Raw genomic sequence first — 26,631 nt, forward strand, 5'->3', positions numbered from 1 at the left:
CCTCAGTGATTAGTGATGTTATTCTGAATTACTCATTTGGCCAGTGGATTGGAGAATTATGCAGCTATAGTCAGAGCTCTTCAATGCTCTCAGATGTGTGTTTATGGTTAGTCCTTATCTCAAGTACACAAGCAGGATTAGAGTTTTTACTTGAACAGGGCAAGTGCAGTAGCTAGGAGGAAAACATTAAAAAGAAATACACCACATAACTAGTTGACATAATTTATCTATTCCCTTTACATAATTATAGGGAAATTCAATGATTCAATTTTTTAAAAATGGAATGATGTATTCACTGTAGGGGAGGCTTAGAGTTTGAATAGAAGGTAAAATATTTAGGAAGAATACTTAAAAAAAGGAACAAGTCTAAAATGGTAACAAAATTATTTCAGAATACAAATGATAAAAGTTGATCCAGATTAACAAGGCTTTAAACTCTCGTGCTTGTTTGCTTTTTCTTAAAATTTCAAGATTATAGAATTGAATAGTAGTAAAAGTTTTGCTAAACTTACAACAAAGCTGATTAGGTAACTTGTATGTCTAGATCTGCTCATTTGGAACAAGCAGTGGACTGGGTAAGGACTTGGTTCAAAAGGATGATACTAAAAATGCAAGGGTTTACATTGAGAAAAGACAATGTATATTCATTCTGTTGACTAAAGCTCAAGGTGATCTAATTGAAATCTACATATGAAATTTTGATTGAATGTGTAGTAAAAAGCCATCAAGATGATGGTCACCAAGGAGAGAATGAGAAAAAAAAACGTACCATCTTGGTGAGTGAAGCAAATACACATGTAAAATATGGATGCCATATATTGGCATATCTCACTTATTACTAATTAGGAATAACTGAATCCTGCTTTATTTAACTATTAAATTTAGATTCCCGAGCTCCAAACTAGAATGCAACAAGTTGCAGACCCACACTGAGGTAGGTGTGACATTGTCTTAGAACTTTGTGCCAAAATAAAGCTCAAACCTGCACCAAGGACAAACTATGAGAAATTCAAAACTGCAGGAAGATCATTAATACATCTAGTAAAGTACGCAGAAGCAACTTATTTAGTTAAAGAGATTGCCAAGAATGTGTTGTCAACAGAAAGAATGTACTTTGTTGGTGCCTTCCCTTGCATTTTTAGTATTATCCTGTGAACTAACTCCTTACCCATTTCAGTGCTTATTTCAAATCACCAGAACTATAGATAGTACCTGCCTAATCAAAGGCAGCAGTTTTCCCTTTGGTAAGAAGAGTGGATATGTGGAGGTCCTGACTTCTAGACTGAACACTTGGTCTATGTATTAGTTGATAACAGATTTTTAGTGATTTTAATTAGGTGCCAGGTAGGGCTGATACCAAGTTATATGCTACTTGTCAATAAAATATCCTAAAATAGAATTAACAAGAGCAAAGGATCATCTTTCATCGGAACCATTATTCCACTTTTTCCAGCAGTTAAAACTTTAAGACAGTCTGTCACATATTTTCCTTCAATTAATATTGTTTTCTTATCTGTTTCAATAGTTAACTTTACACAGCTTCCAGTGCTAATTAAAATAAACAGTCACTATATTATCAGTCATTAATGGTGTCACACTTCCTATAGATTACTTGAAATAAATAAGTGAAAACAAATGAAAGTGTCCAGTCTTTTATTTAAAACTATAAACAGTCAAAGTAATTAAAGTTATCTAATGTAAAACTGTTGTATGTCTTTACTGCACATTCTACAGACACAGAAGGAAATGGGAGAGTGTTCCCTCCTCTGGATGCTAATACACCAGGCAAAGAGGCAGTTATGAAAATCACATAACACACCATTCAGGACATAACCATGAGCAGGTTCTGAAGAGGAATGTGATGTGGTACAATATTGAAGATGGGAGAACAAGCACTAAAATACTGCACTATAATTGGAATGGGGGGGAGGGGGAAATCATTGAATAGTGGAAAAAATAACATCCCAGCACCCAAGGTAAATATAATACATGGAGAAAAAAGTGTATAAAATTCCTCGTATTTAAACCAATTTACAAATAGAAAAAATCCTGTACAAGCACCGAGCTTGTACAAAGTGATATCTTCAGTGGGTCCAAGTTAGGGTAAACCAAAAATACCTTCAATAGTTTTTTTTCTACAAAATGACATGAGATATATTATTCCATACTCTTTCAACCAGCAAATGAGTTCTACAAGGTGTATAATACAAAAAAATCAGTTCCACAAAACTGCTCTTGACTTTACAGCATTGGTACCATTACAGAATTATTTACAAAGAATTAAAGAACATTCATCCACTGCAGACAATATATCACAATTACTTACAAATGGCAGGAAACACAAAGTCCTATATCCTAACAATAATGCTATTATGACACCACGTTGTGTTTCCAGTGATTGCAGTGGCATGAAAGTTGGTTAATTTTATTCACAAATATTTACAATTGATCATATGATAATAAATAAGTGAAAATATATTGGCTCAAGTATGAAAAAACAAGCTACCGATTTCTAAACAAGAAAGCACATCACTAGAAATAACTGCAACCTCTCAGATGGCAGGGATTACATCCAGTGTGTCAATTTCTGTTCTATTAAACCCAGCTTAGTCACTAATTCTGAAATATAAAAATGTGCTCATGGGGTGCAGGGTAAAAATATTTAATGCTATTATTCTGTGTTGATCCTCAGAATTTATTGTATCCAACTTTAAAAATGCTACTGGATTCTGATCACACAGTTGGTACTCCTTTTAAAAGCTTGTCAACACTTGACTCCACTTGTGATCAAAATATTAAGCTTCTGTGCATTACGGATAAAAGTTTTTCTTTTAAAAACTGTCCACAATGGTCATTTCTCATTAAGACTTCTTGCTTACTTCAAAACCCTGTAAACGATACTTCAGAATTCAATTCACCCTTTCAGACTTTATTTTCTGATTGTTGTAATTGTTCTAGATGGACAAGTTCAAAAAGGCATTTGGCAAGAGTGCTGGAAGCTTCCATGTTACTAAGTGCCAGTACAGACAATTGGTTCTCATGCCTTTTTAGTAGTCTGTAGGGAAAAACAAAACACATCATCAGATTTTAAATATTCCTATTTGACAAACTTGTTCAAATATATGCAATAATGTTGTCTTGTCAGGAGTGTAGTTATGCTTGCCAGAAATCCTGAATTAAACTCAACTATGACATTCTCACAGAAAAGGCTTAATTTATTAAATAGCTCTTAGAAAATATCCACTCACATTCCAAGAACAGTCAACACTCAATGATCTGGGGAATGAGTCCATAGATAATGCAAAATGTTAAGACTTTAAACACATTAGACAGTGTCTTACTGTTTATTAAAATACCTAAATCGTGTTTTTTGAGAATTCTTTTACCCAGCTTCTCAAGCACTTTTTTTCTCTTGTCAAAAGTAATTTCCATTAATATGGCTTTGGATAAATATTTCCAATATGGTGTGACACTCTGGGATAGAGTACATACTTTGAGAGGCTTAAGCACTGTGCTATTGCAGTTCATGTACTTTTCTGTGTAGAAAGTCTTTTTAAACTAATATTGCAGGTCTTTGAAACGAAACACTATTAACATAAAAGAATGGTAAACTGGCTGCCTGTTAATTGCAAGTCCACTGTAGGAACAAACTTTAGGGAGTCAAATTCTGTCTATCCTTATATCCAAATATTTATTTAGAGATACAGTGTGGACCAGGCCCTTCCAGCCCAGCAATCCGCCATTTAACCCAAGCCTAATCACAGGTGATTTACAATGACGAATTGATCTACTAACCAGAGCAACAAGAGGAAACCCATGCACTCACAGGAAGAACATTCAAACTTTTTACAGCGGCACCAAATCCAATCTCCAAACTCTGTAATAGCATTGCGCTAGCCGCTATCCTACCATAGCATCAATATATTGTTTGAAAATTATGTAACCTACCTACTGTATCCAAAAAAATCACCTAGCTTTGAGACTGGACTGATCATATAACTACCAGCTTGTTCACTTTCTTACCTACCTATTAATGAAAGGGGAATTTAATAGGTGCTTAAATGCTCTCTCACCTTGTAATAGCCTTCCTTAAATCAAGAGTGTATTGTATCAATGAGTGGGAAGACTAATTAGTACAAGACCACACATGTCCGAATAAGGTTTGCACAAAGTAGGACATTTTAAATGCTGCTCCTCCTGGCCCATCCACAAACTCTAAACTGCAGTGAAATAAATTGCCAGCAGTGTGGCCTGCTCGGTCAATATCCCAACAATCAAATATACATTAAAATCAAATTCTCCAGTAAGTTGCATTATCTTAATTAGAAAATTCATTCCATGATAGTCCTACTTCCTTTGTTCTACTTCAAAATACCTTCCTCAGACTTTTAGGTTTTATTCTACTTTGGTCAGATATGAATAGCACTGTACACATCAGTTTATGAGAATTGTACACGTTTGTAATTTCACACAAGTTACAGAAGCCAAATACAGTGGATTCAGGTTAAATGGGTTAGCAGTTAATCAGGGTAGCCACTTATTTGGGGCAACTCTTAAAGAACAAAATAGCCTGGATTCCCTTTGTTTAATTGGGACAAGAGACTTGCCGAACAACTTCTAAATAGCATTAGTCATGTACACTTGTTAGACACTTCACTGTGCTTAAAGTGAAGAGTTCTTTTTTTAAAAAATACTATCCAGTTGCGTGTATTTGTGTTCATAAAGCAATGATTTTTTTTGTCACTGATAGTTGGTGAGAAATAAGCATATAAGACAATTCAGAACTGTTTTGCTCACTGCTGTTTCAAACTTTCACTCCTTGGAGATGCCAGAAACAGCCAGTAGTGAAAATGAAATGATTTCGCTACTTCAACAAATTAGGAAGAATTTGAAGGTATCAATCATCTTGAATGTTGCAATGGAAAATGAAGATTTGGTGGATGCAATGGTCAAAAGCATTATATGAACGCAATCTACTATCTGCATTAGGTGTCTGCACTGATTTATTCACTTACATTCAATAAAAAGACAACCCCAGCGTGCATGGATGAATTCCTCGATTGGTAACTATTAGGAACTAATAGTTTTATAGTACTGTAGTAGTAGTGTTCTAATTTGTTCTGTATTTTATTTCAATACATAATTTGTTACTTGGTTAAACTGTAGTTTGTCCTTTTTATATCTTTTTACTACTATTATCATGTAACATCGGTTAATTGGAATAGCCACTTAATTGGGTCAAAATGTACTGATCCTGATGTCTCAATTAACTATAATCCACTGTAGTTGGATCTCTTGACCGACTTACTGCCTTGCTCATCTTAACATTGCCTATAGAATTTCATGCAAATAAAAAACTTTACCTGCGACCATATTCTGAATACTTAGCAACATTCTTTAAGATTAAGGCAGCTGTTAGCCGTATGTGTTTTGTAAGTGGGCTTTCTTTTTCATCCTGGAAACGAGAATTGAAAATGTTAAACTGGCTTTGGCAAAGAAAACATGCTTTGCCAAATTACACTAAACACTTAACCAAGCTTAACCCACTTTATTTTGCTCACCATATAGTCCCTAAATGCAAGGTTCCTTGATCCTCTTCTCAATGCCACTAAGGCAGCACTGGGATGATTCACAATAGTCTTCTGTGCTTTAGGAGTGGAAGCAGCCCCAGCAGGTGTCTGCCTACAGAAATAATGAAGGATTAAATAAGCAAATTTGAATGATGTTAAAAATTAGCATTACCTCATTCAGATTCTGTGTTTGTGGAAAACACAGGAAAATTTGACTTTAAAGTACTAGCACAACTTACATTTATGTAGTATCTTTTGCAGAGAAGCATTGCAAAGTTCTTTACAATGGTGCTAACATATAAAGGGAGACTGTGACAAGCAGCTATTAGGAAGGGTAATCAAATTCTTGAGGCCTAATTGTTCAAGAGCCGAAAGGAGCAAAGGGAAAAGCGTCCACGGGTTTAGGAATGGAATTTTAGTGCACAATACCTACAACAGGTGGCCCAGCATTCAATAATTTAGGGAAACTGGGTAAAGTCACAGAGGACACAGGGAGAAAAGGAAAACAAAGGTGGTTTTGAAGGCAAGGAGATGGTGGGGAATGAAACAGAACAATAGGCATTAATAGTTCTTAAGCCACTTTTGCACAAATTAGTTAATTTTACATCCCAAAATGCTGGAGGAACTCCGCTAGTCAGGCAGCATCTATGAAAGGGAATAAACAGTTGATGTTTTGAGTGCTCCTCAGGATTTCCAACATCTACAGAATCTCTTACAATTATACTTTAACACCCCAATCTGATTTTTAATGCCAATGCATTGTAGAAGCAAATCAAACCAAATTTGCCCATATTTAAATATTAAATGCCTTCTTACTTGTTAGAAGACTGATTGCTTCCATTGTGTGATTGCTCTTCAAGCTTCTTCAGTCCTGTGAGGAGTGCTTCTTTTGTGCAATGTTTATCCTATATAAATACATACGAAATAGAACCATGACACATACAATTTTATATCCAAAACAAAAAAAGTTCATTTTCTCCACGACGGCCTACCTGCAAGTGAGTAATGAAGGAAAATCTTTGCCGTGGGAATTGTTCACAGGCTTCCCACATACATGCCCCAGGATACACATCTTTGCCTCCATGCTCAGTTGCTGCATGGTAGTATACCTGGGATGGAGAATCAAACCATCTAAAATTGTAAAGAAAAACGTTAAGTTTTCCCAAACTCAACTGCACTGTTTCATTTTGCTCTCTGTATTCAGAAGCTCAAGGACAGATTGTATCCCAGTAAAGTTCGTCCAAAAGTCTCTGCCCAAAGGAATACCATTCTACAATCAGATTATTTTGCTCTTTTTCTGTCTACTCCTAGGATTAAGACCATAAGGTACAAGAGCAGAATTAGGCCATTTTACCCATCGAGTCTGCTGCACCATTTCATCAAGGCTAATCCAATTTTACTCCCAGGCCCAATCTCCTGCCTTCTTTCTGTATCACTTCATGCCCTGACCGATCAAGAATCCATCAACCTTTGCCTTCAATATACAAACACTTGGCCTCCACAGTTGCCTGTTGCAACAAATTCCACAGATTCACCACTCTCTGGCTAAATAAATTCCTCATCTGTTCTAAAAGGCTGCCCCTCTATTCTGAGGCTGTGTCCTCTGGTCTTAGACTCCCACCAGAGGAAATATACTCTCCACATCCAATCTATCAAGGCCTTTCACCGACTGATAGGTTTCAATGTGGTCACCCCTCATTCTTCTGAATTCCTGTGAATACAGGCCCAAAGATGTTCTTCATATGACAAGCCATTCTATCCTGGAATCATTTTCATGAACCTCCTTTGAACCCTGTCCAGTTTCAGCACATCTCTTCTGAATAGCGAAAAACTGCTCACAATACTCCAAGTGAGGCCTCACCAGTGCTTTATAAGTCTCGACATTACATCCTTGCTTTTAAATTCTAGACCTCTTGAAATGAATGCTAACATCACATTTGCCTTCCTCACCACAGACTCAACCTTACAAATTCACCTTTAGGAAATCCTGGACAAGGACTCCCAAGTTGCTTTGCACCTCAGTTTTTTGTATTTCCTCTCCATTCGGAAAATAGCCAATCCTTCATTTCCTCTACAGGACCCTACACTTCCTGACACTGTATTCCACCTGCCATTTCTTTGCCCTTTCTCCTATATGTCAAAGTCCTCCATAGCCTCTCTACTTCCTCAAGACTACCTGCCGCTAAAACTATTTCATATCATCTGCAAACTGCAACAAAGCCATCAATTCCATTTTATACTGCTTATAGCTTTGCATCTGTTTGAGGACACTAAGGTGCAATAGGCAAGAAATGCTTTGGTAAAACGAAAGGACAGACAACTGAAATAACTATAATACAAGACAACTAAGAATGAGCTGAATGAATATTACACAAATTCTAAGATATAATAGGTTACATTTTTTTATGCTGTATCCAAGGGTCTAGAGGATTTTTTCCTCAATAGGATCTACTACATTGGCTTTCTTCGCAGTCCCATACTATGACTTAATTGTATGCCCTTGAATTCCACCTCAAAATTTCATCTGCATTAACCCCTCAATGGCATTATCCAAAGTCAAGATCCATGTGTGCTTTTGATGATCCCAAAATCTCAATGCAACCCATTGCATTTCATTGTAAAGTACTTTTCTTTAATATTTAAAAGTCCAATCCATTTCTTTCGTAGCCTAACATATTTCCCTTGTCATTCTCAGAGTAAAGTAGAGCCTATCCTATTTGTGCCAGAATCAAGCTTCCATCCACATACAGATACAATCATCCAGACCACCTATTTAACATCTTCTATAGTATTACTCATCACTTCTTGAGCTCTTCTGCTCCAGAAACGCTCAACTATATCTTTGTATAGTCAACACTAAGTCTCGGATCGGGTCCAGAATATTCTGAAGGGAGAAGGCGAGCAGCCAGTTGTCTTGCTACATGTTGGTACCAATGACATAGATAGGACAAGGGAGGAGGTCCTCAAGAGAGATGTCTGGGAGTTAGGAAGGAAGCTGAGAAGCAGGACCTCCAGAGTAGTAATCTCGGGATTGCTACCTGTGCCACGTGCTAGCAAGGGCAACAATAGAAAGATCAGGCAGATGAATGCGTGGCTCAGAGACTGGTGCAGGGGGCAGGGCTTCAGATTCTTGGATCATTGGAATCTCTTCTGGGGGAAGTATGAACTGTTCAAAATGGACAGGTTACACCTGAATCTGAAAAGGACCAATATCCTGGCAGGAAGGTTTAATAGAGCTGTTAGGGAGGGTTTAAACTAATTTGGCAGGGGGATGGGAACCGGAATGATAGAGCGGAGGAAGGGGAAAACAGAAATAAATCTAAGATAGTGAGCAGAAAAGATGTCAGGAAAGACAGGCAGGTGATGGGGCAAACTTGTAGCCATTGGGATGAGTTGCAGTGCAATAAAGTTGCAGTGAAATCAAAGCGAAAAGTACCAAATACTGGTCTTAAGGTGTTATACTTAAATGCACGCAGCATAAGGAATAAGGTGGATGATCTTGTCGTACAGCTACAGATTGGCAGGTATGATATTGTGGCCATCACTGAGATGTGGCTAAAGGATGCATGTCTCTGGGAGCTGAACGTCCAAGGATACACGGTGTATCAGAAGGATAGGAAGGTAGGCAGAGGGGGAGGCGTGGCTTTATTGGTAAGAAATAATATTAAATCATTAGAAAGAGGTGATATAGGATTGGAAGGTGCAGAATCTTTATGGGTTGAGCTAAGAAATCGTAGGGGTAAAAGGACCCTGATGGCAGTTATTTATAGGCCTCCGAACAGCTGCAGTGATGTGGACTACAAATTACAACAGGAAATAGAAATGGCTTGTCAGAAGGGCAGTGTTATGATAATTGTGGGGGATTTTAACATGCGAGTGGATTGGGCCAGCACTGGATCTCAAGAGAGAGAAGTTGTAGAATATCTGCGAGATGGCTTTTTAGAACAGCTTGTTGTTCAGCCCACTAGGGGATCTGCTGTACTGGATTGGGTATTGTGTAATGAACCGGAGGTGATTAGAGAGATTGAGGTGAAGGAACCCTCAGGAGACAGTGATCATAACATGATTGAGTTCACTGTGGAATTTGAAAAAGAGAAGCCGAAATCTGATGTGTCGGTATTTCAGTGGAGTAAAGGAAATTATAGTGGCATGAGAGAGGAACTGGCCGAAGTTGACTGGAAAGGGACACTGGCGGGAAGGACGGCAGAGCAGCAGTGGCTGGAGTTTATGCGAGAAGTGAGGAAGGTGCAAGACAGGTTTATTCCAAAAAAGGAGAAATTTTCGAATGGAAAAAGGATGCAACCGTGGTTGACAAGAGAAGTCAAAGCCAAAGTTAAAGCAGAGAGGGCATACAAGGAAGCAAAAATTAGTGGGAAGACAGAGGATTGGGAAGTTTTTAAAACCCTACAAAAGGAAACTAAGAAGGTCATGAAGAGGGAAAAGATTAACTATGAAAGGAAGCTAGCAAATAATATCAAAGAGGATACTAAAAGCTTTTTCAAGTATATAACGAGTAAAAGACAGGTGAGGGTAGATATAGGACCAATAGAAAATGATGCTGGAGAAATTGTAATGGGAGATAAGGAGATGGCGGAGGAACTGAACGAGTATTTTGCATCAGTCTTCACTGAGGAAGACATCAGCAGTATACCAGACACTTAAGGGTAGCAGGGAAGAGAAGTGTGCGCAGTCACAATTACGACAGAGGAAGTACTCAGGAAGCTGAATAGTCTAAAGGTAGATAAATCTCCCGGACCAGATGGAATGCACCCTCGTGTTCTGAAGGAAGTAGCTGTGGTGATTGCGGAGGCATTAGCAATGATCTTTCAAAAGTCGATAGATTCTGGCATGGATCCGGAGGACTGGAAGATTGCAAGTGTCACTCCGCTATTTAAGAAGGGGGCGAGGAAGCAAAAAAATTATAGACCTGTTAGCTTGACATCAGTGGTTGGGAAGTTGTTGGAGTCGATTGTCAAGGATGAGGTTACAGGGCACCTGGAGGCATATGACAAGATAGGCAGAACTCAGCATGGATTCCTTAAAGGAAAATCCTGCCTGACAAACCTATTACAATTTTTTGAGGAAATTACAAGTAGGCTAGACAAGGGAGATGCAATGGATGTTCTATATTTGGATTTTCAGAAGGCCTTTGACAAGGTGCCACACATGAGGCTACTTAAAAAGATAAGAGCCCATGGAATTACAGGAAAGTTACATACGTGGATAGAGCGTTGGCTGATTGGCAGGAAACAGAGAGTGGGAATAAAGGGATCCTATTCTGGTTGGCTGCCGGTTACCAGTGGTGTTCCACAGGGGCCTGTGTTGGGGGCCGCTTCTTTTTACATTGTACATCAACGATTTGGATTATGGAATAGCAACACACATCAAAATTGCTGGTGAACGCAGCAGGAGATGCTGCCTGGCCTGCTGCGTTCACCAGCAACTTTGATGTGTGTTGCTTGAATTTCCAGCATCTGCAGAATTCCTGTTGTTTGGATTATGGAATAGATGGCTTTGTGGCTAAGTTTGCTGATGATATGAAGATAGTCATAGTCATAGTCATACTTTATTGATCCTGGGGGAAATTGGTTAGGGTAAGGTGCGGGGGCTGGTAGTGCTGAGGAAACGGAGAGTCTGCAGAGAGACTTGGATAGATTGGAAGAATGGGCAAAGAACTGGCAAATGAAATACAATGTTGGAAAGTGTATGGTTATGCACTTTGGCAGAAGAAATAAACGGGAAGATTATTATTTAAATGGGGAGAGAATCCAAAGTTCTGAGATGCAATGGGACTTGGGAGTCCTCATGCAGTATACCCTTAAGGTTAACCTCCAGGTTGAGTCGGTGGTGAAGAAGGCGAATGCAATGTTGGCATTCATTTCTAGAGGAAGGGAATATAGGAGCAGGGATGTGATGTTGAGGCTCTATAAGGCGCTGGTGAGACCCCACTTGGAGTACTGTGGGCAGTTTTGGTCTCCCTATTTAAGAAAGGATGTGCTGACATTGGAGAGGGTACAGAGAAGATTCACTAGAATGATTCCGGGAATGAGAGGGTTAACATATGAGGAATGTTTGTCTGCTCTTGGACTGTATTCCTTGGAGTTTAGAAGAATGAGGAAAAACCTCATAGAAACATTTTGAATGTTGAAAGGCATGGACAGAGTGGATGTGGCAAAGTTGTTTCCCATGATGGGGGAGTCTAGTATGAGAGGGCGTGACTTAAGGATTGAAGGGCACCCACTCAGAACAGAAATGCGAAGAAATTTTTTTAGCCACAGGGTGGTGAATCTATGGAATTTGTTGCCACGGGCAGTAGTGGAGGCCAAGTCATTGGGTGTATTTAAAGTAGAGATTGATAGGTATCTGGGTAGCCAGGGCATCAAAGGTTATGGTGAGAAGGCGGGGGAGTGGGACTAAATGGGAGAATGGATCAGCTCATGATAAAATGGCGGAGCAGACTCGATGGGCCGAATGGCCGACTTCTGCTCCTTTTTCTTATGGTCTTAAAACAAACTTCTATCTGTTCAACTTTTGTCTCTATAAATTGGAACACAAATCAAAAATCTGCTGCCTGTACCCAAACTCATTTCATTATTTTTCAATAAATTCAGTGAGCTTAAAACGCAATAGTGCTTTTATTTTAATATGCTTGTCCTTGTTTACAAATGGCTCATTCCTCCCTGACTAATTGTCAGATTGCTACACTCTCCCTATCTTGATCTCTTCATCTTCAATATTGGCAATATACCACCAACAGGCATGGTTTCAGTATTCAAAAGTATTGATTAAATGCAAATTAACATTTCTTCCCAAAGAAACACACACAAAATGCTGGAGGAACTCAGCAGGCCAGGCAGCATCTAGGAAAAGAGTACAGTCAACGTTTTGGGCCGAAACCCTTCGGCAGGACTTCCTGAAAGATGTTTTCAATGCTTAAAATATAGTAGCATAGAAATTCAGTGGTTGCAACTTCCCAGGCAATGCCTAGTCAGCCAAGATGTGCTTTGCAAGCCTAACAGTGAAAAACTCCATAATGCATAACCCAAAGCTAAAAACTGTCAAGTCAAAGACGCAGTTTGGGGAGAGAGACATGTCTAATGGAGTCAGAGAACGGAACCAGAGTATTGGGTAGGGGCAGAAGGATGAAGCTGGTTAGGTGAGGAATGTAGGCAGTAGTGTACATCAGGACACTGGTGGGGAGGAGATACAGGATTGCAAATGAAAAATAACAAGTTGCCTTACAAACGAGAAAACCTGCAGATCCTGAAATCCAAGATACCTTACAACACCACTTTAAAATTATGTAGTCGTACAAGTTACCCAGAAGGGAGGAAAATCACATACAGGACTGCCTAAGATTGATTATAAAACTTTGCGTTCTAATGAGTTTCATTAGTATACATAATAAGCCTCAAAAAGTTTCTCTAAATAGAAAATGCAAGAGCAACACTGCACACCTCTTGATCATTTCACATCATATGTCAGTGATAAGAAAACTGATTCCAATAATCTGTCATTAATAAGTGTGCAACTCTTCCAGAATGAACCTTTAAGCATCAGAAAAGTGGATCACCTCCTGCATGCTTGCCACAAGCACATGAAATTCTGTCCTGGCTTTCGTGTTAGCTCTCCATTTTTCTGCAGCGATGGTATTTGAGTCTGGAGGCACTGGGAACTGTTTTGCTGGACTGTTGCTGGTGGTGTTGATGATGTTACTGCTGAAGGAGAAGACTAAAGGAACATTCAGAATCATTACAATACTGAAATATACAGTAAGAGTTCAATTCAGATTGAGCAACGCATTCTGCACGATAATGATACAAGATTAAAAAGTGCCAAGAATTTGAAAACATCAGGCCAGACTTTGCTGGGTTGTGATGTCTTGTAGTACACCTAGTTGCACGCTTCTGTAAAAATTATTTTATCATTGCTATATTTTATCCATCTATCTTTTCTAAATTTACATACCAATTACAAAGTAATACCATTTCACTAAAACCAATTACCTTAATAGCAAGGATTTTGAAATCTGCAAGTATACAGAGCCTATACTATTGCTCAACCCCCCCCCCAGAAGTTTTCATGTTTTATTGTTTTTCAACACTGAATCACAGTGAATTTAATTTGGCTTTTCTGACCATGAGCAACAGAAAAAGACTCTTTCGTGTCAAAGTAAAAACAGATCTCTACAAAGTGAACTAAATTAATTACAAATATAAAACACAAAATAATTGAATGCATAAGTATTCCCCGCCCCCCACCCCAATGACATATCAAATCACCACTGGTACAGCCAATTAGTTTTAGAAATCATATAATTTAGTTAAATGGAAATCACTTGTGTGCAGTCAAGGTGATTCAATTAAATATAGTAAACATACACCTGTGTATGAAAGGTCCAACTGCTAATGAGTCAGTACCCTGGCAGAAACTACACCACGAAGACAAAAGAACACTCCAAGCAACTCCTCAAAACGATTACTGAAAAGCACAAGTCAGGAGATGGATACAAGAAATTTGCAAGTCACCAAATATCTCTTCCAGAATGTACAGTTAAATCAATCACCAAGAAATGAAAAGAATATGGCACAGATGAAAATCTGCCATCCTCAGAAAGTGTAAGAAGGGCCTAGTGAGGGAGGCCACCAAGATACCTATGCCAACTCTGAAGGAGTTACAAGCTTCAGTGGCTGAGATGGAAGAGACTGCGCATACAACCGTTGCCCGGGTGCTTCACCAGTTGCAGCTTTATCGGACAGTGGCAAACAGAAACCCACCAGTGGGGGGGGGGGGAGAGAAAACCACGCATGAAATTTCAGCTAGAGTTTGATAGAAGGCATGAGGGAGACTCTGAAATCAACTGGAAGAGAAGGTTCTATGGTCTGATGAAAACTAAATTGAGCTTTTTGGCCATCAGACTACATGCTATGTTTGGCTTAAGCCAAATACCACACATCATTCCCATCATAAAGCATGGTGGTGGTTGCATCATGCTGTGGGGATGCTTCACTGCTGCAGGCCCTGGAAGGCATGTGAAGGTAGAGGGTAAAATGAATGCAACAAAATAAGGGAAATCTTGGAGGAAAATCTGACGCAGTCTGCAAGAGAACTGCGGCTTAGGGGATGATTTGTATTCCAGCAAGATAATGACCCCAAGCATAAAGCCAAAGTCACACAGGAATGGCTCAAAAACAACAAAGTTAATGTCCTGGAGTGGCCAAGTTAGAGTCCAGGCCTCAATCTAATTGAGAATTTGTGGCTGGAGTTGAAAAGGACTGTTCACTCATGGCCCCCAGGCAATCTGACAGAGCTTGAGCAGTTTTGTAAAAAAGAATGGGGAAAAATTGCAGTGTGTCGATGTGCAAAGCCGATAGAGACCTATCCACGCAGACTCAAGGCTGTAATTGCTGACAAAGGTGCATCGACTAAATACTGACTTGAAGAGGGTGACTACTTATGCAATCAATTATCTGGTGTGTTTCATATTTGTAATTAATTTAGATCACTTTGTAGAGATCTGTTTCCACTGACATGAAAGTCTTTTTCTGCTGATCAGAGTCAAAAAATGCCAAATAAAATCCACTGTGATTCAATGTTGTAAAATAATACATGAAAACTTCCAGGCAGGGGGAGGTGGGGGAATGAATACTTTTTATAGGCACTGTAAATGAAGCACTTTGTAATTAGGTTCAAAGTTGTATTTAATCTAAACATTCACCTAAATTTCATAAAATATTGTCATGCTCACTGGATTCACCTGACAGCGGTATGAAAAGTCAATCACACTACAAGGTAAATTCAAATTCACACCAATTTAAACACTCCATTTGTTCAAATAAGATGAAACACAGCTAAACTGCAAAAGGTACCGGTCACCAATACAGCAAGGTACTTCAGTTATTAGTTGAGCAATCCACCACACCCCATAATATTTGCTGAATAGTCCAGAGTTACAGTGGTCATGGCAGGGATATTAAGTTATTTTCCACATTACTCAATCACGGAATGAAAGGCTGACCTTGTTTTTCATAATTCATCGGTGATACCCAGCGCAAGCATAATAAGAGATATTGGTATTGAAGATGTTCAGAAAGGACCTGTTGGACCATTATTAATGACACTACTGAAGGAGTCCACCGCAGAAATCTTCATGTGTCATATTGAATTGAGTTTTGCTGGCAAGTTTGTCCTGTAGCAGACTAATAAATTTAAAGATGGCTCTCACCTCCACTCAATTTTTTTTTAAACTCTACTGATTACACACTGATTTAGACAGATTGTTCCCACTACTCGGCCCTCAATTCCTGGTACCATTCTGACGAGCCTATAATCAAGCTCATCTTTACTGTGGTACCTAAAACTCTGAAGACAATCTCACCAAGACTCTATACAACAAGCACAGCTGACTTGCTTTGAATCATATTCCCTCTAATATATAACATATTCACCCATCTTTTTTAATCATCTTTTAACAGTATATAACATGAATACCAAAATCTCTATTGGTTTTCCTCAATTTCAAATTTGTACAATTTCACCGTGAAGAAAGAGTTCCAGAATGGACTTCTTAGATCCCAATGGATGATCTTGTCCTTCCCTACACCAAATTTACCAGGTCAGTCAATTCATTTACTTTCTTCGAACTAGTGGAACCTTTCACTAAAACTCAGTCTTACTTAAAAAGTAACACAAACTTAAAAATCCAGCTCTGTAATTCTTTATTTAATCTCAAATGAAAGCAGAGAACCCAGTACTGAATGCTGGAAGAAACAACTTTTCTTTTGAATCCCTGTTCTGACTCCAAACTTCCAACCAAATACCAACCCCATCTCCAAATTCCACTCAATCTAATTTTTGCTGATCATAGAAACATAGAAAACCTACAGCACAATACAGGCCCTTCGGCCCACAAAGCTGTGCCGAACATGTCCTTACCTAAGAAATTACCCAGGGTTACCCATAGCCCTCTATTTTTTAAAGCTCCATGTACCTGTCCAAGGGTCTCTTAAAACACTCTATTGTATCCGCCTCCACCACCGTAACCGGCAGCCCATTCCACGCACTCACCACTCTCTGCGTAAAAAACATACCCCTGACATCTCCTCTGTACCTACTTCCAAGCACCTTAAAACTGTACCCTCTCGTGCTAGACATTTCAGCTCTGGGAAAAAGCCTCTGACTATCCACACGATCAATGCCTCTCATCATCTTATACACCTCTTTCAGGTCACCTCTCATCCTCCGTCACTCCAAGGAGAAAAGGCCGAGTTCACTCAACCTATTCTCATAAGGCATGTTCCCCAATCCAGACAACATCCTTGTAAATCTCCTCTGCACCCTTTCTATGGTTTCCACATCCTTCCTGTAGTGAGGCAACCAGAACTGAGCACAGTACTGCAAGTGGGGTCTGACCAGGATCCTATACAGCTGCAACATTACCTCTCGGCTCTTAAACTCAATCCAATGATTCATGAAGGCCAATGCACCATATGTCTTCTTAACCACAGAGTCAACTGCACAGCAGCTTTGAATGTCCTATGGACTCGGACCCCAAGATCCCTCTGATCCAAGAGCCAAGAGTCACTGCCAAGAGTCTTATCATTAATACTATATCCTGCCATCACATTTGACTTACCAAAATGAATCACCTCACACTTATCTGGGTTGCACTCCATCTGCCTCTTCTCAGCACAGTTCTGCCTCCTATCAATATCCCACTGACAGCCCTCCTCCACACTATCAACACCACCCCCAACCTTTGTATCATCAGCAAATTTACTCACCTATCCTTCCACTTCCTCATCCAGGACATTTATAAAAATCGCGAAGAGTAGGGGTCCCAGAACAGATCCCTGAGGCACACCACTGGTCGCCGACCTCCATACAGAATATCACCCGTCCACAACCACTCTTTGCCTTCTGTGAGCAAGGCAGTTCTAGAACCACAAAGCAAGGTCACCTTGGATCCCATGCTTCCTTACTTTCTCAATAAGCCTTGCATGGGGTACGTTATCAAATGCCTTGCTGAAATCCATATACAATACAGCTACTGCTCTACCTTCAATGTCCCGCATGGGAGGTTAGTTAGGAAAATTCAGTCGCTAGGTATACATGGAGAGGTGGTAAATTGGATTAGACATTGGCTCAATGGAAGAAGCCAAAGAGTGGTGGAAGAGAATTGCTTCTCTGAGTGGAGGCCTGTAACTAGTGGTGTGCCACAGGGATCAGTGCTGGGTCCATTGTTATTTGTCATCTATATCAATGATCTGGATGATAATGTGGTAAATTGGATCAGCAAATTTGCTGATGATACAAAGATTGGAGGTGTAGTAGACAGCGAGGAAGGTTTTCAGAGCCTGCAGAGGGACTTGGACTAGCTGGAAAAATGGGCTGAAAAATGGCAGATGGAGTTTAATACAGACAAGTGTGAGGTATTGCACGTTGGAAGGACAAACCAAGGTAGAACATACAGGGTTAATGGTAAAGGCACTGAGGAGTGCAGTAGAACAGAGGGATCTGGGAATACAGATACAAAATTCCCTAAAAGTGGCGTCACAAGTAGGTAGGGTCATAAAGAGAGCTTTTGGTACATTGGCCTTTATTAATCAAAGTACTGAGTATAAGAGCTGGAATGTTATGATGAGGTTGTATAAGGCATTGGTGAGGCCGAATCTGGAGTATTGTGTTCAGTTTTGGTCACTAAATTACAGGAAGGATATAAATAAGGTTGAAAGAGTGCAGAGAAGGTTTACAAGGATGTTGCCAGGACTTGAGAAACTCAGTTACAGAGAAAGGTTGAATAGGTTAGGACTTTATTCCCTGGAGTGTAGAAGAATGAGGGGAGATTTGATAGAGGTATATAAAATTATGATGGGTATAGATTGAGTGAATGCAGCAGGCTTTTTCCACTGAGGCAAGGGGAGAAAAAAACCAGAGGACATGGGTTAAGGGTGAGGGGGGAAAGTTTAAAGGGAACATTGGGGGGGGCTTCTTCACACAGAGTGGTGGGAGTATGGAATGAGCTGCCAGATGAGGTGGTAAATGCGGGGTTTTTTTAACATTTAAGAATAAATTGGACAGATACATGGATGGGAGGTGTATGGAGGGATATGGTCCATGTGCAGGTCAGTGGGACTAGGCAGAAAATGGTTCGGCACAGCCAGGAAGCGCCAAAAGGCCTGTTTCTGTGCTGTAGTTTCTATGGTTTCTATGTGTTTAGTCACATCCTCAAAAAATTCAATCAGGCTCATAAGGCACGTCCTGCCTTTGACAAAGCCATGCTGACTATTCCTAATCATATTATGCCTCTCCAAATGTTCATAAGTGCTGCCTCTCGGGACCTTCTCCATCAACTTACCAACCGCTGAAGTAAGACTCACTAGTCTATAATTTCCTGGCCTATCTCTACTCCCTTTCTTGAATAAGGGAACAACATCCATTCAATCCTCCAGAAGCTCTCCCATCCCCATTGATGATGCAAAGATCATCGCCAGAGGCTCAGCAATCTCCTCCTTCGCCTCCCACAGTAGCCTGGGGTACATCTTGTCTGGTTCCGGTGACTTATCCAACTTGATGCTTTCCAAAAGCTCCAGCCCATCCTCTTTCTTAAAATCTACATGCTCAAACTTTTCAGTCCACTGTAAGTCATTCCTCCAACCGCCAAGATCCATTTCCATAGTGAATACTGAAGCAAAGTATTCATTAAGTACCTCAGCTATCTCCTCTGGTTCCATACACACTTTTCCACTGTCACACTTGATTGGTCCTATTCTCTCATGTCTTATCCTCTTGCTCTTCACATACTTGTAGAATGCCTTGGGGTTTTCCTTAATCCTGTCGGCCTCTTCTGGCTCTCCTAATTTCATTCTTAAACTCCTTCCTGCTGCCTTATAATCTTCTAGATCTCTATCACTACATGGTTTTTTGAACCTTTCATAAGCTCTTCTTTTCTTCTTGACTGGATTTACAACAGTCTTTGTACACCACGGTTCTTGTACCCTACCATCCTTTCCATGTCCCATTGTAATGTACCTATGCAGAACTCCACACAAATATCCCTGAGCATTTGCCACATTTCTTCCATACAATTCCCTGAGAAAATCTGTTTCCAATTTATGCTTCCAAGCTCCTGCCTGATATTTCCCCTTACTCCAATTAAACGCTTTCCTAACTTGGCTGTTCCTATCCCTCTCCAACACTATGGTAAAGGAGATAAAATTGTGATCACTGTCTCCAAAATGCTCTCCCACTGAGAGATCTGACACCTGACCAGGTTCATTTCCCAATACCAGATCAAGTACAGCCTCTCCTCTTGTAGGGTTATCTACATATTGTGTCAAGAAACCTTCCTGAACACACCTAACAAACTCCACCCCATCTAAACCCCTTGCTCTAGGGCGATGCCAATCAATACTTGGGAAATTAAAATCTTCCACAACAACCCTGTTATTATTACACCTTTCCAGCATCTGTCTCCCTATCTGCTCCTCGATGTCCCTGTTACTAATTGGGTGGTCTATAAAAAACACCCAGTAGAGATATTGACCCGTAACTGACCTTCAGAGACTCTACAGACAATCCCTCCGTAACTTCCTCCCTTTCTGCAGCCATGACACTATCTCTGATCAACAGTGCCACGCCCCCACCTCTTTTGCCTCCCTCCCTGTCCTTTCTGAAACATCTAAAATTATCTGTGAGAATTTTATCTTATCAAATATCCTTGCGAAATGCATAAATACTTCTATGCCCATCATGTTACTGACCTCAAAAGATTCATCTGTTGGTTGGACATGACCTACCTTTCACAAATCCTTGCAAATCTTTGATCAGCTCAGACTTGTTCAAATGCTCAGTCACTCTGCCCCTGGTGATAGACTCTGGTAATAACTATACTTCAACTCACATTAAATATCAGTGCTTTCATTAATTAATCAGAAAGCATCACAATTCCTAGGTATTGGTTCACACAAGATCTTTGGAGCTTTCTAAAAAGACATCGGAAATCCTAAAAGTTGAAGTGGCTAATGCAAACAGGTATCACTTACGATATCTGCTAAACTGCTAGAAAATTCAAATTAAGTAATCCACTAATCTATAGATAACCATGTACAACCCCTAACCAATACATGTCAATATTGCTGCTGCAGAACAGCTGATATAAAATACAATAGTGGATATCTGATCAAACAGTTCGTATAATTTATCACTTCAATTATTGAAAACATCATATTCCACATTTAATCAAACAAAGAGGGATGATCAATAACCTTAACTATCTTTCAGCAGATTCTTATTCAGACTGGGCATTGAAATGGATCTTAAAATTTATTTTTCATGAAAAAATGTTGTGAAAAAGAACACAATCCTCTCCTTGAATATCAATATTTTGAATTGCGAGGGAAAAATATTAATTGCCAGGCCAGTCAGCAGCAGCCAGTGTTCCAAAAGGCAGGCCTGGACCAGACTAATTAAACCAGATACCAAATACTTTAATATGGTCCTACCTCACATTTGTAAATGTGAAAAATGCCATTTTAATTACTGCTTAAAATTAAGTCTGACATGAGGATCTGCACACAAGTGGTTTTTGGTACGGCAACTAAATGCAAATATAACATTTCAAGTATATGAAACTTTCTTTTTAAAAATAGCACCTTAAGTATACTTGAAGTATCTTAGTTTACAAAATATACTTGAAGTATCTTAGTTCACAAAATCTGCATTTGTAACACAATCTTGAAATTCCTGCTAAGAAATTTATTAGCAGCACTTCAAATATTGAACAATTTTCTGTCTCCTTCTAAATCTCCCCAAATATACTCAATTTTTGGCCCATTGGTAAATAATGAGTGAGAACATGGTAGCTGTATCTAATAGAAAGGACAAAAATAGATTATGCACCATTAGGTCAATTTAGTGGATATAATTAAATTCTTAAGAATGTGGACCAGGAAAATCTCAGTGATGTTATTTCCCAAGTATGGCGTACTTGCTTTTACTTGTATGTTATTGAGTGTAAAATTTGACAATTATAAGTTATCTTTATACCTACAAAGCTTAGGTCAAACCCCCATACTCTTTTCAACACCTTATATATCCTGTAATTTTACATTTCTTCAGTAAAAAATAAATAAAATGTGCTGTAGAAGCAGTCATAAAATTACAAAGATCACAAAGTCTGATTCTGAGACAAAACACCAGTTTATACCAAATAGGAATCGAACAATCTTCAACTCATTTAAATGTACAATTTTGTAGTAATGATTAAGAAAGTACCCATTCACAGCAATTATTTGACATCTTTCTTACCTGATTAACTATCCCCGGTGCAAGAATAGGTGGATGCTGATTTTGTTGTGTTACACTGTCCATTGCTACTTTTGCTATACTATTAGAATCAGCTCCTACTGGTACAGCCACCATGGTTGAACTACAGCCAGCATTGTTCGGGTCACTGATGGTAACAATCCTTACTCCTACTTTATTTGGAATTCCTGATAAATTATCTTTGCATTCAGCTGGCCTTTTTAAAGGGTGACATTCAGGTGAACCATTAGTTGTTGGAGTCTGATAAAGTTGTACTGAATGTATAGCTACAGGCCCAGTTTGGAGTGAAGCTGGCGAGTTAGACACTGAAGACACCGCTGAACTTGGACATTGCGGAAGCTGAGGCACCACTGAATTCATGGCAGCTGTCATAGGTCCATTGGATAATCCTGAGTTTGTACCACTGATCCGCTGGTCGACAGAGTTTGAAATCACTGCACAGCTAGCACTAGAATTTCCTACAGAAACAGGTCCATTATGCATTTTGGTTGGTTGAACACTTTTGGCAGAATTTTGCTGATTACTGTCCAATTGCTCCTGTGCAATAATATCACCATTTTCCATGTGTTTGGAAGCTCTATGATTTGGAATGTTTTTGCTTAAGTGCGAACCATCCCCTTTTTCAAAGTCACAGATCCCATTTACCATGGGGAGCTTCAAAGGATCTTTTTTAATTTCCTGCACCTCTGCACAATCTATATTCACCTTCCCATTTGATACATTTTGACTTACTCCTGTCAAAGGTCCATTTGAAGCCAACGTACACGGCATGGGCTGAGACTGAGCAATCCCTGAGTTAGATGGAGGTAGACGTGAACTAACATGTTCTTTTCCATTTACAAGTTTAGCCCCCTGCATATCACTTTCCTTTAAGCCACCATTGGTTGTACCAGCAGCCCCCTCTGCACAAGAGGGGTTCTCCATGATTTCTATTTTACGTTCATGCAGATGCAAGTCTGTAGTATCTTTTGCTTCTTCCTCCTTTTGACAAATAATTTTATCACCTGCAAACACGGTTTCAGATTCTGAACTTTTCCCCTGTCCACTCAATGGCGCCACGCTAGGTGGAGGTGTTGGCACTTGGAGGCCAACACCTGCTTGCGACCCACCAATGGAAATCCCTGCAGGGGCTATGATCTGCGTTCCACTGCAATGACTTCCAGCAGGAGTAGCAAAGGTGGTATTTGGCACAACCGTTATGGTCACCTGGTTGCCTGTTGACCCTTGGAGAAGAGTAGCAGTGTTACTAGCAGAGATCAACTGACCCGGTAAGATCTGCATATGAGGAATTGCCACTGTTTGCATTGCCCCTTGTGAGTGGATGGGGCTTTGAACAAGCTGCACATTTTGCTGTCCAACTACTAATTGCTGAGCTGGGGCTTGAACTCCAATATTCGTTGCCTGACCGTGAGTCATTTGGTAGACTACTTGAGGTCCAGGAGCTCTAGCAGGAGAAGGGGGAGGCATTTGAGGAGCAGGTAATATAAGTTTACCTCCTGGAGTAGGGGGACCCCTTTTTGGAAGAAGTAACTGTTTTATTAAACTAGACTCGCCAGAGGGTGGCTGATTAGAAGCTGTACCTGTTTGCTGAGACTGAAGCTGCACCTGGAATTGCTTTTGGGGATGTTGTTGCTGCTGCAGCTGTTGCTGCTGCCGTTTCACAGACAGCATCTTGCTCACAGTTTGAGGCCCCTGCATCTGAGGGGCTGAAGGCTGAGTAACCAACCCCATTTGTACCTGATTGTTGTTGGCAGGTAGGGGAGATGGCGAAGATGAAGGGGTCACACTTGCATTCCCAGCCAATTGAATAGCTTGGCCAGCTTGAACAGAAGCTGGGTTTGTCAACAATATCTGATGGATCGCAGGAGCAAAGTTCTGTCCCTGGGAAGCTGGCTGACTAACAATCATATGTACACTTTGCTGGGGTTGCTGTTGCATCAGAGTAGACTGAACGTGTTGTGGAACCACTCCCGTTGGCTTTGGTGCTATCGTCTGGAAACTCATCCTAGGGACTGGAGAGCTTTGAACACCAGTAATTGCAACCACTTGACCTGTTGACACTTGAAAATTTTGTACTGCAGCACCAGAGACAACAGCAGGACTAGGGGTGGTTGAATAGTGTTGAGATGCCAACAGAACATTGTCTTGCTGGTTGTGTGTTTTTGGCTGGTGACAGGACGTCTGTACAGGGTGGGTTACTGTACCCGATAACAATTGTCCTTGTGAAACAAGGACTGTGTTGGCTGATAAATTTGCTGAATGGCTGTGAGAAACAGCCTGCTGTATCACAGTAACAGTTGTTGTGGCAGAAGTATTCACCTGATTAGAAGATACAATTGGTATAGAGAGCTGGTGACCAGGCAGCTGCTGCTGAAGCAGCTGTGGGTGCTGAAGCAATTGTTGAGAAGTTGTCCCAGGCTGTGTCGTTGTTAATGTTGTCGTGGCATGGTTTTGGATCAATGTTCCCTGGGGAATGTTGCTTCCCATCAATGAATATGGTACAGAAGCTGGGATTTGAGTATTGACGGTTGAAGACTGCACAAATGAACATCTTGCTGCTTCACTCGTAACCGGAGTTCTGCTTTGGACAACAGTCACAGTAGCATTTTGGTGCGGTTGTGCCAGACCAGTTTGGTCTTGTATTTTGTTTGTAATGTTTGGAGCTGGGACACTTTGTTGAAATGTGTAGATCATTTGAGATCCTGGTTGCGCAGTAGGAAGGTTAGCTACAGGGTTCCGTTGGAAGTGGCTGACCACTGTTTCTGCTGAAAAGGTAACAGGATAAAATTAGTTCAAATGCATACCACTGGGTTTTCTACAACAGTTTAACAAACTCTTATAATTCAGTTGTCAAGTTTATTCAGAAACTAATACACCTTTATCCATATTCTTCAGAACAGACCGAACACCTCGTACACTGAATGCAAAATTATCCTTTGTGTGAAAATCAAAAGAATTGTATAGACACTGGAAACTGAAATAAAACAGAAAAATTCTGTAAGCAGTCAGAAGCTCAGGTAATAGAAAGAGAAACAAGTGTACAGACAAAAGTTCTTTGCCTGAAATGTGGCTGCCTGAACCATTGCTTCTTTCATGCTTTTATTCTAATTTTCTCTTCTGTTATTTATCAGCTGATCACCACGGCTAACATGTGAATCCATGAGTCCACTGGAGGACGGAGGCCAAAGATGGCTTGTGCAGGGGTTAGAGGATTGTGTATGCACGTGGGCATGGGGGAGGAATGGGCTTGTTTTCATCTTGTTGCTTAGTATGTTCTGTTTTGTTGTGCTCTGACGAGCATTGCGGACATGACATGTAGGTATTAAAATGTGTGGCAGTATTTGCAGGCTGCTAACCAGCAGATCCTTGAGCAAGTTGGTTGTTAACATGAATGATATATTTTACTGTGTGTTTTGAAGTACGTGATAAATAAATCTAAATCCCTCACTCTCACATTTCTACCACCACTCCATGATGATTAGCTGTGATATGAATAACAGCAGTAAGAAGGGTAACTTGCATTATGATGTAACTGAAGTTCTATCTTTTGAAGAGATGACAAATGGGTCAATAACAACCCAATCAGCTAAAGTACCCAAAAACTGCTACGACCATAAGTGTTTTGTTAACACGCAAAAATAATGTATAATTCACATCACACCTGTACATAATGCCTCAGGACACAACACAGATACTTTATGAACAAAATTTAACTCTCAATCAATTAAAACATTAAGGAAGAAGGCCAGAAGGAAGTTAGTCAAAAGACACAGGTTTTGATGAGTTCTTTAACAACAGATGACGAGGCATAGGGAGGATTTTCAAATAATGGCTCATTGTTACTGATGCATAGATGTTGAAGGAATTTGTAGAAATAAAAGAATTACTCAGCTATTGTGTAATGTTGACAGACAGTGAAAGTATTTCTGATGTCTTCATTGAACTGAAATACAGGACTCCAAACAGTAGCAGGGATGTGGCCTACAGATTACAACGGGAAATATCAAATGCCTGTCAAAACAGCAATGTTATGATAGTCATGGGAGATTTTAACATGCAGGTAGAGATCGGGAAAAAATCAAGTTGGTAATGGATCTCAAGAGAGTGAATCTGTTGAATGCCTACGAGATGGCTTTTTAGAGCAGCTTGTCATTGAGAGTACCAGGGGATCAGCTATACTGGACTGGTGTTATGAAATGAACCAGAGGCAATTAGGGAGCTTCAGGTAAAAGAACCCTTAGGAGACAGTAATCATAATACGATTAAGTTCAACTTGAAATCTGATGGGGAGAAAGTAAAGTCTGATGTAGCAGTATTTCAGTGGAGTAAAGGAAATTACAGTGGTATGAGAGAGGAGTTGGCCAAAGTAAATTGGAAGGAGATGCTGGCAGGGATGACAGCAGAGCAGCAATGGTGAGAGTTTCTGTGAAAAATGAAGGTGGTGCAGGATAGATGTATTCCAAAAACAAAGAAATACTCAATAGGCAAAATAGTACAACCGTGCCTGACAAGAGAAGTCAAAGCTAATGTAAAAGCAAGCAAGAGGGCATAGAACAAAGCAAAATTTATCAGGGAGAGAGAGAATTGGGAAGCTTTTATAAACCTACAGAAAGCAATTAAATGAACTGTTAGGACGGAAAAGATGAAATATGAAAGCAAGTTAGCAAATATCAAGGTGGACAGAAAAAACTTACTCAAGTATATAAAAAAAGAGGGATGAGAGTGGATATGGGAC

The 26,631-nt window shown here is 39.9% G+C and overlaps 1 protein-coding gene across 2 annotated transcripts in view; it reads right to left on the reverse strand.

The window, feature by feature from the left end:
- Positions 1–325: 325 nt before the first annotated feature.
- The window catches only part of arid2 (AT-rich interactive domain 2), a 126,856-nt gene continuing 100,550 nt past the window's right edge, over positions 326–26,631 (reverse strand). Inside the window, exons 15-21 of one of the 2 annotated variants that reach the window (XM_063057663.1) lie at positions 21,879–24,658; positions 13,144–13,301; positions 6,563–6,701; positions 6,387–6,475; positions 5,562–5,682; positions 5,364–5,455; positions 326–3,055 (exon numbers count right to left, since the gene is read on the reverse strand). In XM_063057663.1, coding sequence (XP_062913733.1) covers positions 2,923–3,055; positions 5,364–5,455; positions 5,562–5,682; positions 6,387–6,475; positions 6,563–6,701; positions 13,144–13,301; positions 21,879–24,658 — 3,512 coding nt within the window. In that variant the 3' untranslated portion in view covers positions 326–2,922. Of the gene's footprint in view, positions 3,056–5,363; positions 5,456–5,561; positions 5,683–6,386; positions 6,476–6,562; positions 6,702–13,143; positions 13,302–21,878; positions 24,662–26,631 lie in introns of both variants that reach the window. The other variant, XM_063057662.1, reaches the window with a different exon arrangement.

Source organism: Mobula hypostoma, chromosome 9, assembly GCF_963921235.1.
Source record: "Mobula hypostoma chromosome 9, sMobHyp1.1, whole genome shotgun sequence".
Classification (NCBI taxonomy): domain Eukaryota; kingdom Metazoa; phylum Chordata; class Chondrichthyes; order Myliobatiformes; family Myliobatidae; genus Mobula; species Mobula hypostoma.